Here is an 11990-nt window from a genome sequence, read left to right as displayed (position 1 = left end):
CCCCCCCGCCTCAGTCGGACTTCTCCTTCTCCTTCATGTGCAAGAAGACGGTGCTGAAGAGGAAGAGGCCGAGCATCATGGAGAAGGCGCTGGCGTAGTACGGGTAGGCCGACGGGATGAAGCGCTCGTACTGCGTGTGCTGCAGCGGCCGCACCGACACCTGTGACACGACAGAGGGGACAGGCCCGGGCCGCTCAGCAGCCCTGGCGAGGCCGCTCCAGCCGGAAAGGGGACCATGACTTGGGCTCACCTGAGTGGAAGAGTGTAAGTGCGTGTAGCCCAGGCGGTTGTAATCCACTTTAAACTGGAACACCCCATACACATCGGGCAGCTTAAACTGGACGCTGTACTTGCCACCTGTGGGGGGAGCGAGGCCACCAGGGAGGTTCCTCCGTTAGCCTCACAAGAGCAAGCGCCGCGGGACTGGCGTCCTGCCCCTGTCCCTCGTGAGAGCGTACTTGCCTTTCTTCTTCAAGAAGGTCCTCACAAAAGGATCGATGCGGACAAACTCCAGCTGGATGTCATCACCATCGAAGGGGACCCATCTGCCATTGGAGAGCTGCTCGATCACGATGCTGTACTCCTAAGACCACAGGCCGGTCAGCCAGGGGGTCCCCACCCTCCCAGCAAGACCCTGCTACCCAGCGAGCGGGCCGGGCACCGCTGGGGAGCCCCCCCACCGCCACCACAGAATGCAGGAGCCAAGCCCTCTCGCTTCCACACCTCTGGGGAAGTTCTCTTTAGACACTGGCTTGTGCGCCTGGCTCTCTGCACCTACGCTTTCTGAGTAGACGTTAATTTATCCATCCTTATTTAGGCCACTAAATATTCAACAAATGCTAAAGCAACCTGACCGGACCCCAGGGGTCCCTCCTGCTCCAAGAGGCTCTTACCACTAGATCCGTGACGGTGTAGGCGTTGGGTGGGGCGGCCTCACCCACCCGATGGTGGGACACGGGCCCCACACGGAGGACGCCTTCCTCCTTGAACACCCAGCGGGAGAGGGCCACGGCGAGCTCGTAGTTGCCCGTCTGGGCGTACCTGCAGGAGGGGCAGACGGGAGGCTGGGGGACCAGAGCCAGCTTCTTCGAAGCGGTGCCCGACCATCATGACCCATGGAGATAAATTGCCTGAAACTAGTTTCTGCTTGGAGACCACACACATCTAGGTATCGTGCTTACAGGGAAAAGGGTCAGGTGGTGTTGCTTTGGGGGCCACCTGCACAGGTACAATCGCTGAAACATCTCCGGATAAGCCGTTACTGCCGTGAGAAGTCTGGGGTGCCAACAACACGGCAACAAAGTCTTCAACCTAAAGACACCTAGCCTCCGACACTTCCAGCCGAAGGCTCCTTCCTCCCCAGGCCCAGCCCACATGCCCCGAGCCCGCCAGCACCCACCTCTGGGAGCCGGGTGCAGCCTTCTGCACCGCCGAGTTGAAGAAGGCATCGCTGAAGAAGTCCAGGGAGCCGCTGAAGACAACACGGGCGTTGTTCCTGGCCTGGAGCCCCGCAATGAGCAGGGTGTTCCTCCCCACCGCATGCGGGTACTGGGAGCGACAGAGGGCCGTCACCCCAAGGGGCCCGGCGAAAGGACAGGCAAGAGGACAGCAGGCTGGACGTGCTGAGGGCAGCACCGGAGGCCCCACTGCCTCCGCCCCTTCCTGCTCCCAGCAACCTCCTCTTCACCAGCCCCCACAACGCGCGCTGTCCTCTGCCCCCGGGCCCAGACCTGGAGGCCTCGAGGCTGCGGAGGCCCCTCACCTGGGTGATCGGTTTATCTGGGAAGAAGGAGTAAGATGTGGAAGAGCCCGTCAGGATGTCCAACACCAAAGGATTGTCGGGATCGGCCACCATCCTGCAGAAGGAAAAGAGAGCACCAGGCACCCGCCCTGAGAACTGAGCTCCAGGACCCGGGGTCCCGCAGGGCCACTTCCTTACAGGGACGCCTGCTACGCCACTAGCTCTCCTTGCGCTGCAACAATGAATGAAGGCTGGCTCTGAGCGTCCTGAATTAATCCCGCCCCTCTCCTCCGGGGAAAGGAACGCCCTCCAAATCAAGAGTGGGTTAGCTTCGCGTCCTCCCAGGTGTCTAGCACCCTGTGCCTGCTCACTCACCCAACACCTCGAAAGAGGATGGGGTTCAGAGATGATCTCCCGACAATGGTTGGGGCCTTCAGCAGGTTCTCGGGGTCGGCCACGATGAGCGTATGCTGCAGCAGCACAAGGGGGACGGGTCAGGAAAAGGCGCCTCCGTGCCAGGGACCGCCCCTGGTGGAAGGGCCCCAAACCTGGGAGGTAACGGGCCTGATTACCTGGCCAAGGTCTGAGACATCATAGTTGTGATGGTCAATGACAGCTGTTTTCTCTTCGTCGAACTCAATCCCACACTCACTGCCCAGCTCTCGAAGAGGGTCACCTGCACAGACCCAAGAAATGCCTGGCTCAGCCCTTACGGTGTGTGTGGGGGGGGGAGGTGGGGGGGATGTGTGTGTGGGGTATGTGTGTGTGTCTGTCCGGGCCCAGCAGCGCTGCTCCCCTGGCGTCCGGTGACCCACGCTTCTGCCAGCATCTCCAGGGCCTTGCCCCTTCCCCAGGCCACACTCAGCCCCAGCAGGACCACTGGACACCAGCACGGGTTTCTGGCTGCAGAGGCAGAACCTGAATCGATGACCCAGAGAACCACCTGGCCCTCTGCCCACAAATACACAAAAACCCCCACTGAGAAAAAGTCTTAACCTCAGGCAGACTTGACCTGAAAGAGCCTGGCCTCCGAGGACCACTCTCCTCCTCACCCCAGTCTGTCAACAGAAGAACAAAACGAGACCGGCCATGTGTCGGTGGCAGCCGGGGCTGTGTGACACATGCAGGCCACAGAACGCTGCTCTCCCGACTTCCAAGTAGCTTTAAACATTTCCAAAACAGGAACAAAATCATCTGTTAAATTGCTCTGCGGTCTGCCCAAGCAGCCAGCCCCAACTTGTCTTCTTTTTGTAAGGGAAGTCCCACCCACACACAAAAACAAAAGGGAAAAAAACCAAACTGGGAAAAAACAGGGCTCCCAGCCCTTGAAAGGCCCATCGCCCAGGTGCTGGTGACAGGGAAGCACAGGAGGGGCCCCTTGCCCCCATCCAGGCCCACCCAGTGAATGAATCTGGCAGCCTCCATTTGTAAAGCTCGCCAAGCCTCCTGGAGACAGACCTTCCCAGGTCAGACTCACCAATGTCCGAGCTGGCGGCCACCAGGACGCTGCCGCCGCCGTCAATAAAGGTACTGATGGTCTCCACGTTGATGTTGCCTCCAAAATCTGCAAGAAGCACCAGACTCGGTGACCCAGATGGCTCCTCGGACATTTAGGGCGCGGGGGGGGGGGGGGCGGAGGGGACACAGACTAGCCACCGTCCACCCCACAGTAGCCCTCCAGAGAGACCCAGAATGGGAGGCACGACTACCATAGATGCCTGTTTTCCCAGAGCAAAGATCCAACAGTAATGACTTGAATTCATAAACTTAACTGACAAGAAGTAGGGAGGACATAGCCAAACACCTACCAATGAAAGGTGTCAAGTTACCTACATCCATTTCAAGTCACCTACAAAATATATTCAGAAATACTGTATTTTTCCACTTATATTTCATGATACAACTTCATTCAAACTCCTCACCTGCACCTTCCACACGAGTCTCTCTGACTTAGCTAGAGTCACTCTGGACTAACACAGTTTTCCAAAGCCCATCAATTTCACTTCTGTCTAAATTGAGACAGAGCACTCCTGAGTCTGAGGAAGACGCAGTCACTTGACTCATTTGCCAAGATGCAGTTCTTTCTTCGGTTAATCCTACAGATTTAGATCCACAAGTGCCGTAACAGAACCAATCTGTAAACTACTTTTATGAAAGTGATCCCAAAAAGGCTCGTTAACTTCCAACATGTGCACTTATGAGACAGTATCTGTCATCAATCCATCCGGTCAGGTGACTAACCTAAGCACCCAGAACCGGACCAAGAATCCTTCCCAAAGTACACCTGAGGTAGAACATAAAGTAATGGAGAGAGTGCTCAGGAATTCACGTGGTCATTAAATGAACATTAGTCTTGTGTACAGAGAAGACAGAAAGGGGCAAGGGCGGGAGGGGGAAGCTCCTATATCAACGTTGATCAGGGAAGACCCGGGCAAGGAGCACTTGAGGTGTGAGTGAGCCAGGCAGCACAGGGGGCATCAAGGACAGGTGTGAGGTCCCCCAGGCAGGTGAGCCTGTCCCAGCAAGGAGCCCAGGGAGGCCAAGCAAAGACGGGGCGAGCAGAAGCAGGAAGGGCGGCTCACAAGCTTTACAGGCCCTGGGAAGTTGGCCGTAAAGAGCCGCTGGAGGCTTTTGAGCAGGACACCACCATGCCCTGATTTACAGGGTTGTTTTTTTTTTTTTTTTAACATTCATTTTTGAGACACACAGAACATGAGTGGGGGAGGGGCTGAGAGAGAGGGAGACAATCTGAAGGAGGCTCCAGGCTCTGAGCTGTCAAACTCATGGACCCCGAGATCATGACCTGAGCCGAAATCGGACACTTAACTGACTGAGCCACTCAGGCTCCCCACCTGATTTACAGTTTTTAAGGAAAATTCAGCAGCTGGGGAGAGAATCGCACCCAGGGGACTAGGGTGGAAGCAGAGCGGTGGGTGAGAAGGCCACTGTGGTCACCCGGGCAGTGAAGAATGGAGGGAAGATGGAGAAAAGAGAGGGAGGGAGAGAGGGAGGGAGGGAGGGAGAGAGGGAGGGAGGGAGGGAGGAGGGAGGGAAGCAGGGAGGAAGGAGGGAAGGAGGAGGGAGACAGGGTGGGCTTGCGCTCCTCTTCTGAAGGCAAAGTCACCAGAGTGGATGACAGACTGGATATGGGGTGTGAGAGAGAGGGGTGCTAGGGACAATCCCAAGATTTCTGGCCCAAGCAACGGGAAGGATAAAGTGCCGTGTGCAGAGACTGGACACGGAAGTCTGTCCATTACACATCCATCCATCAGGCAGTCGGAAGTGAGTCTGTAACAGGACTTTGTAAAGATAACTGTGAGAATGGCCCTCTTAGGGGTAATTTTCAGGAAATAAATAAATATATAAATAGCTACTTCCCTTACCTTGAGGCATGGACAGGAGATCTTGTATCTGGGGACTTTACCTACATCCAGAAAGCCATCTACCTGCCCTCCTACAGAGGCCAGGCTGCCTTAGACAATTCAGAAACAGCTCCGGGTATCATACAGTGGACGGCGGTTCCCAACCAGAGGTAATTTTGCCCAGCACCCTGCAGTGCCCAAGACAGCCCCACTACAGAGAATTATCCAGTCCAACATGTCAAGCAGTGCCACTGTTGAGAAATCCTTCTAGAGAGGAGAGAACGTAGGCTGCAAGACAGAGCCACCTGGGCTGGGATCTAGGCAACCCTTCCGCCTTCCTGAGCCCATGTGCCCATCTATAAAGCAGGACCCTGTTTTTTCAGGATCATTCTTCGGTGACCATCACTGCATGTGACTTGAGAGCTTCCTGAGCCCAGAGCAGGTGAGGAGCCCAAGGATCCACGAAGAAGGAAGCCAGGGTCCTCAGACCTGAGAGGGCTACCAGAGGTCAAGTACCACAGAGGGGCCCTCAGAGCCCGGGCCCAACGCTCACCCTGAACCCCCTGCCCCTACGATCGCACACAAGCCTGTGGGGCTTATTCCACTAGGAGCAGAAAGGGTGGGGCAGAGGGGTGAGGCAGGGCTTTAAACGAAGCTCCGAGAGACTTCTTCCCTTTCCAAAGGTTTTCCAAGCTTGTTCCATCAGAGAGTATCTTAGTTGGATACGACCCTAACACTGTCTCTAACATCTGCTAATTTCCTTTACGTGGACCCCGCAGGCTCCGTGCCTGCATCAGGCAACAGAGGATGGTGAGAACTTACAGCTGTTTGTTCTGTTGATAGTTCCTTCCACTGAAAGGTGAGGATCCTGGCTTTCCATGTCTAGTGGAGATCATTACTGGCTTCCTTTTAAATGATGTTATACTTTTTTAAAAAGGGGGCCAATTCAATGAGAAAGAATGAAATCTGGCCATTTGTAGGAAAGTGGACGGACCTCGAGGGTGTCATGCTAAGCGAAATAAGTCAGGTAGAGAAGGATAGATACCATATGTTTGCACTCATAGGTCTAACAGGAGAACAGGAGAAAACTAATGGAGGACCAGGGGGAGGGGAAGAGGGAAAGAGAGTTGGGGAGAGAGAGGGATGCAAAACTTGAGACTATTGAATACAGTAAACGAACTCAGGGTTGAAGGGGGAGGGGGGGAAGAGGTGGTGGTGATGGAGGAGGGCACTTGTGGGGAAGAGCACTGGGTGTTGTATGGAAACCAATTTGACAATAAACAAATAAATAAAAGGGGCCAATTTAAAGAAAGTATTAGGTAATTATTAACAGGTGATGTGGAATATGGTGAAAATCAGGAAAGAGGTACGAAAATAAGATTCGAGAAACACGGTTTAGGCTCTCTGACCTTCCCAAAGCAAGAGCCTAGCTCAGCCTCCCCCGGGGCTGTCTGCCCCACGGCTTCCTCCCTTCTCCGGGACCTTCCCGCATCCACCGGAGCACAACCCGGAAGCTGTCACAGGAATACCTTAGTACCAGTCGGATGATGCAGGGAAGAGAGGCATTCTGCTGCCCCAGCAGCCCTCCACGAGGCCCTGGACACGCCCAGCCGGCCTCGAATAGGGGGCTGGGCTACATTATCGCTAATGTTCTTTTTCAGCTGTGAAACGGTGAGTCCACCTGAGTTCATAGGATCAACCATCTGAGATGACTTTTTAAAAAAGTATAACCATCAAGAGAGCTCTAGAGGTAAACTGTATTAAGAGCAGGGCCCACGGGGGGCGGGGGGAGGGGGACGCTTCTCCATCTTTGTATCAGGCCCTTTATAGGGAAAAACCCCTTCTCAGAGTGGCAGGGCCTGCGGTTCCATAGTCTGTGCAATATTTGACTCCACAACCCTCAGCTGTGTCCGTAAGAAAGGACGCTCCCTCCCCGGCCCAGGTTAGAAGTGAACATTCTCCTCTTCCCTGGCATCAGTGGTGCCCAGGGCTGGTGATCCATGCCATGACCCAGAAAATGCACAAGATCCGTAAGAAAGCGATCAACCCTGGGCCTTGAAGCCCAGTTGTGGGAGCGACGCGCAGGACTTACCTTCCACCGAAGGGGAGAAGATGATGAGATTGTCATAGAGGAACTCCCCGTACTTAATGAGGGACAGGCTGGGGTCATCTGCGGTCTTGAATGTGAGTTCAAAGGCCCTGTCTGGGCGAGAAGAAAACAGGGAGCTGAGGCAGACGGCACGCCAGGGAAAACCACCGTTGCAAGGGTCACGACCGCCCCCGCAATCGAGGGGCCAGAGCTCGAAGTCCCCCTGGAGGAAAACCCAGGGGGAAGGAGGGTGGTCGCTGCCCTCGGGCTCGGGAGCCTTTCCAACCCGCCTGTCCCCCGCCGCCGCCTCGGGCCCCGGTCTCACCCTTTAGGCTTTGGAAGAAAAGCGAGTGCGTCTCCCGAAGGTTGAGGTTGTCCAGCAGCACCAAGGTGCGGGGGCCACTGGCGCAGACCGAGCCAAGCAAGTGCAGCAGCAGCCAGAGGAGAGACCAAGCGCGGGCAGCAGCGCCGGGCTCCATTTTCCTCCCCCTGCCAAGAACCCGGGCACCGGAAGTGCCTCGTCCACGCTGCCCAATCGCAGCTTGCGGACTTAGAGTAACACCCGGAAGCGATCCTGGTACCCTGTGAGCTGGGTCCCGAGCCGCTGCTGCGCGGGGGAAGAGCTGGCAGCACCACCGGAAGTGCCCCGGGGGGAGGCGGAATCTCTGAATCTTATTGGTGAAAGGGGCATGAGGTTCCGCCCCCCCAGAGGAAACGGCTCAATCCTAGAAAGACAGCTCTGCGGCCGCAGCCAATCCACAAGGCCGAGCGACCTTAGGCTCCGCCCAGGCCAGAACCCCGCCGGGAGCCCAGATCCCGCCTCCGCGTCAGGCCGGCCAGTCCCAGACTCGGGACTAGAAACCAGGCCCCACTTCCATCTCCAGGGAGGAAGGGGTTGGAAAACTAAGATCAGGGAAGGGGCACTTTGAATCTCCTGCCACTAACGGGCCCAGGGGCCTGGGGATGGGCCTCACCTGCCAGGCCTGGTGGCCCACGCTGGAGGCAGCTGGATAGGCGGCGAACTGGCGTCCTGATGAAAACGCTGTAGCTGGGTTCTTTTCTCAGCTCCGCCTCTCACTACCCCTGCTGCTGGGCATTTCACTTCTCTCCGGGCCACTTTCTTAGGCTCGAAATAGAAATAATAGCGAGGCTCAGCCTTCCCACTTACCTGCGTGCCTCTGGAAAAAAGCCTGAGCTCCTGGGAGCTCCGGGGCAGGTTTTGAAGCATTTCGTGCAGAGTGAGGCTCAGCACCCCCTCCGTAATGCTGGCTTCTAAATTGATGGGGACCACCTGGGTCACCTCAGCCCCACCAGGGGTCTAAGTGAGAGCAGCTCCAAGGCTTTAACTCCTCTCTGGGTCCCAACCACAATCCTGGGGCAAATGGCGATGGTGGAGAGAGAAGGTAGCTGTTCTTTTCTGACCTTTCACACTTGTCCACCACACCAAGAATGTGGGGGCCAAAGTCAAAACCTCCCTCCCTCCATCTCCACTGGCTCCACTGAGAGTTAAGCCTCACCCCCACCCTGGGCCCCTAGCCCAGCCCTCTTGCCTGTCTTCACACAAGGCCATGTCAGTTCACCTTGAACTCGGACCTGATGGTGCCTGTCGGTGGCTTAGGAGTCTGCCACAGCTCAGGGCCACCCGAGGCTCCTCACTCTCAGGTCTCCACTGAAACTGAACTCAGCGACCTCGTCTTCTCCGGCTCTGCTCAGGGCTTCCACGCAGCAAGTCTCCAAGCTTTAACACTCAGCTTCCCCACCTGCCTTCGCTCACACAACTCTACCAGGAGACCCCGCCCCCACGCCCGCCATTACCATTTTAAGCCGCCCAGGCCTTCACAAGAATACTTTGTTTCCCTGTAAAGACCTGATCTTTCTTCTTCTTAGTGTGTGTACTGCAGCCTGCCTCTGGTTAGCCTCCTCTCCAGGTACAGGAACACCTTCCACCCCACCTTCTCCAGGGCATGAGCTCCTTCGCCCAGGCATGTGGCTTGTGGGACCCATCACAGTAATTAATGCAAAATAGAGAACAAACGAACGAGGGGACTAACGCAAAGCACCTGCTAAGCACCGGGAACATCACAAATGATCTCACTTAACCTTCAGGCTTCCCCTGAGAGGCAGGTGTTTCCTCCTCTCACAGTTGGGGCCCAGAGTGCAATGAGGCCCAATCTCAGCCCAAAGCCAAGACCCTTCCCTGAGATTGTGGGGCCCTCCCTCAGTGCTGGCCTGGGATACAATGAGCAAAGGGAGGGAAGTATCCTCTGTCACTGGGGTGGCCTGGGTTCATTTCTGGCCACGTCAGGGCATCCGGTTCCAGCACAGCCGCTGTCAAAACCTTTTTCTGGGTTTCTGCAAGACACCACCTCTATTTTCCAAAACAAGGGCTCTGCTTTCCCGAGTCACGGATCTTCTGAGAATCTAATGACAGTTCAGATGCTCTCCCCAGAAGAATGTGCTTGTCCTCCTGAATGTGGGAGCTGCAGAACCCCTGCAGCCCATTTGTTTTAAAGGCATCAGGTAGTTAGGAAACCTGCTCCAGGGACACCTGCGGGCTCAGCTGGTTAAGTATCTGACTCTCTGATTTCAGCTCAGGTTATGATCTCACGGCTTGTGAGTTCAAGCCCTGCGTCAGGCTCTGTACTGATAGTGTGGACCCGACTTGGGATTCTCTCTCTCTGCCTCTCCCTTGCTCACTCTCTTTCGAAACTAAAGAAAGTTTTAAGAAAAAAGGAAATAAATACTGCTCCACGGCGAGCTTCCCTATGAAGGCCAAGCAGGAGGGGTCCCGGTGACACTGTCAGAGGGTCGAGGAGGGGGGCTCATGGGTAAAAGGTAGTTTATTGGGGCAGCTTCATGTGGGGCAGCTTCCTCTAGGCCACAAACCGGCTGGGAGAGGGCAGCGGGGCACAGCTGCTCTGGGACTCCTGTGCCCACGCTGTCCGGCTTTCCCAGGAAGGCATGGGGAGGGGACCTGGTGGGGGCACAATCGTCCATCGCCAAGATACTGTCTTTGATCCATGGGGAAGTTGCCCCCCACTCTGTCAGGCCACTGGTGAAAGCCTTGAGGTTTCGGAGCCCACGGAGGCACAGAGGAACCCTGGCGGGCTGTGGCAGTGAGCAGGCAGAACACTGGCATGGCGTGGCAGCCGAGGCCGCCTCTGCGGGGGTGGCCCAGCCTCCCGGGTGCTGACGGCCTGGGCAGAGGAGGCTCTCTGGGAAACAGGGAAGGGAAAGCGCTTCCCAGGGCAGGGGCCCCCCTGGGCTCCCGGCAGCAGGCGGGGGGAGGCCTGGCTGGCGCTGCCCTGGGGGGGGCCTGGCAGTCTCAAGGAAGCTCAAAGGCAGGGCAGCAGCAGGAGGCCGAGTTCACAGAGGCTCACTGCCAAAGCTGCTTTTGCTTTTCTTCCGCTTGGCCTTGGTGAAGGGGATGTCGAGGGACTCGAGGCGGAAGGGCCGGGGCTGGGGCATTTCGGGGGCCTGGGTGGGCACGATGGCGGCCGTGTTGCTGAGTGGGGAGCTGAGGCCTGGGGGTGAGCTGTGATGCGCTGTGGAGAAGGGGCAGGGGAGCAGGTAAGGTAAGCGGGGGGGGGGGGGGGGGGGGGGGGAGCCCTGCCCGCCCCACCCAGCCAGAGGCCTGGTCCCTCAGCTGGGCCCCTGCAAGGCTCTGGGCCAGGAGTGTGGAGTGCTAAAGGCTCCAACGGAGGCAGCCTGGGATCTCGAACCAACAGGCCTGTGCTCAGAGCCCAGCCTTGGGGAGCGACTGCTCTCAGAGCCTCAGTTTCCTGTCTGCAACCCGGACACAGCGCCAGGAATCTCAACATAGGACTGAGATTTGCTTTCCATTGCTATCTTATTAGAAACTCTGTGGTCTTTGATTTTGGTTTTCGAAATGCAAGAACGAAGTGATTTTCAATTCTTGCCTTTCAAAGTGTTTCACCTCTGTGGCCCTGTTTGCCCCCTTTGGCTCAGTGGGAGAAAGCCACCACACGGGCACGTGCGGAAGCCAGTGAGCAGCTGAGCCAGACCCGTGCGACACGGGCCGGGGCACGTACGACACGTGCACATGCACACTCGTGCTATGCGCCAGGCCCCGGGCTGGGCCGCTTCCCTACCTCATTTCATCTAACCCCGAGAAGGAGTATAGCCAACTCAGTGTACAGCTGAGGAAACTGAGGCTCAGAGCTGGGGAGGGGTTTTTAACCCAGGCCTGACGCCCGTCCACCCATCATGCCCCTCCCAGTGGGCAGAGGACCAGGAGGGGCTCCCTCGGGGAGCGGCTGGAGGACAGCAGGTGGGCGGGCACTCACTGAGGCTCTTCATGAGATCCGTGCTGAGGATCTGGCTGGCCCGCTTGGACCGGAAGTAGTTACTGGCGATGTTTTCACTGTCACTGCGACTTAGCATCAGCTTGTAGCGGTCTTCCTCCTGCTGGGATTTCAGATCCTTGTGGGTCAAGACCCTTTGTACAGTCCTTAGCTCTGCAAGCCTGGGGGGTTGGGGGCTGCCTGAGCCTCACTGCCCACACTCCTGGGGAGGGGTCCGGGCAGCTCAGGGCAGGAGAGCCACAGCTCCAGCCAGAGCTCCATGACCCCCCTTCCTTGGTTTGGGAAGTGCCTTGTTCTCCGTTAGGGGCAAGGGCAGTACCATAGCCCAAACTCATCACGGCACTTTCACAGAATAGGTAATACAGCACTCAGCCCATGGTCCCAACCTCGTATCACCAAGGGCTGTGATTTTTGACCACCATAGTGGACTTGTTTTCCTCAGCCTGAATCTCTTCCTTCAGGGACTACCCTTC

General features: G+C 56.8%; 2 protein-coding genes across 2 annotated transcripts in view; both read right to left on the bottom strand.

Annotated features, from left to right (window-relative positions):
* Positions 1–6: 6 nt before the first annotated feature.
* On the bottom strand, positions 7–8592 carry DDOST (dolichyl-diphosphooligosaccharide--protein glycosyltransferase non-catalytic subunit). The gene is made up of 12 exons (XM_029948747.1): positions 8167–8592; positions 7518–7681; positions 7196–7306; positions 3219–3305; positions 2314–2417; positions 2117–2211; positions 1763–1856; positions 1400–1548; positions 894–1041; positions 463–583; positions 251–357; positions 7–160 (listed from the first exon to the last, which is right to left on the bottom strand). Exons 1-12 carry the CDS (start codon positions 8418–8420, stop codon positions 11–13), a joined length of 1584 nt encoding a protein of 527 aa, XP_029804607.1. The 5' UTR covers positions 8421–8592; the 3' UTR covers positions 7–10.
* Positions 8593–10014: 1422 nt separating this feature from the next.
* Positions 10015–11990, bottom strand: part of KIF17 (kinesin family member 17) — a 39287-nt gene continuing 37311 nt past the window's right edge. The window contains exons 15-16 of the mRNA XM_029945886.1: positions 11500–11617; positions 10015–10737 (exon numbers count right to left, since the gene is read on the bottom strand). Coding sequence (XP_029801746.1) covers positions 10559–10737; positions 11500–11617 — 297 coding nt within the window. The 3' untranslated portion in view covers positions 10015–10558. The remainder of the gene's footprint in view (positions 10738–11499; positions 11618–11990) is intronic.

Source organism: Suricata suricatta, chromosome 8, assembly GCF_006229205.1.
Source record: "Suricata suricatta isolate VVHF042 chromosome 8, meerkat_22Aug2017_6uvM2_HiC, whole genome shotgun sequence".
In the NCBI taxonomy this organism is placed as follows: domain Eukaryota; kingdom Metazoa; phylum Chordata; class Mammalia; order Carnivora; family Herpestidae; genus Suricata; species Suricata suricatta.
The sequence above is the reverse complement of the archived record's forward strand: the minus strand, read 5'-3'. Positions and strand labels throughout refer to the sequence as shown.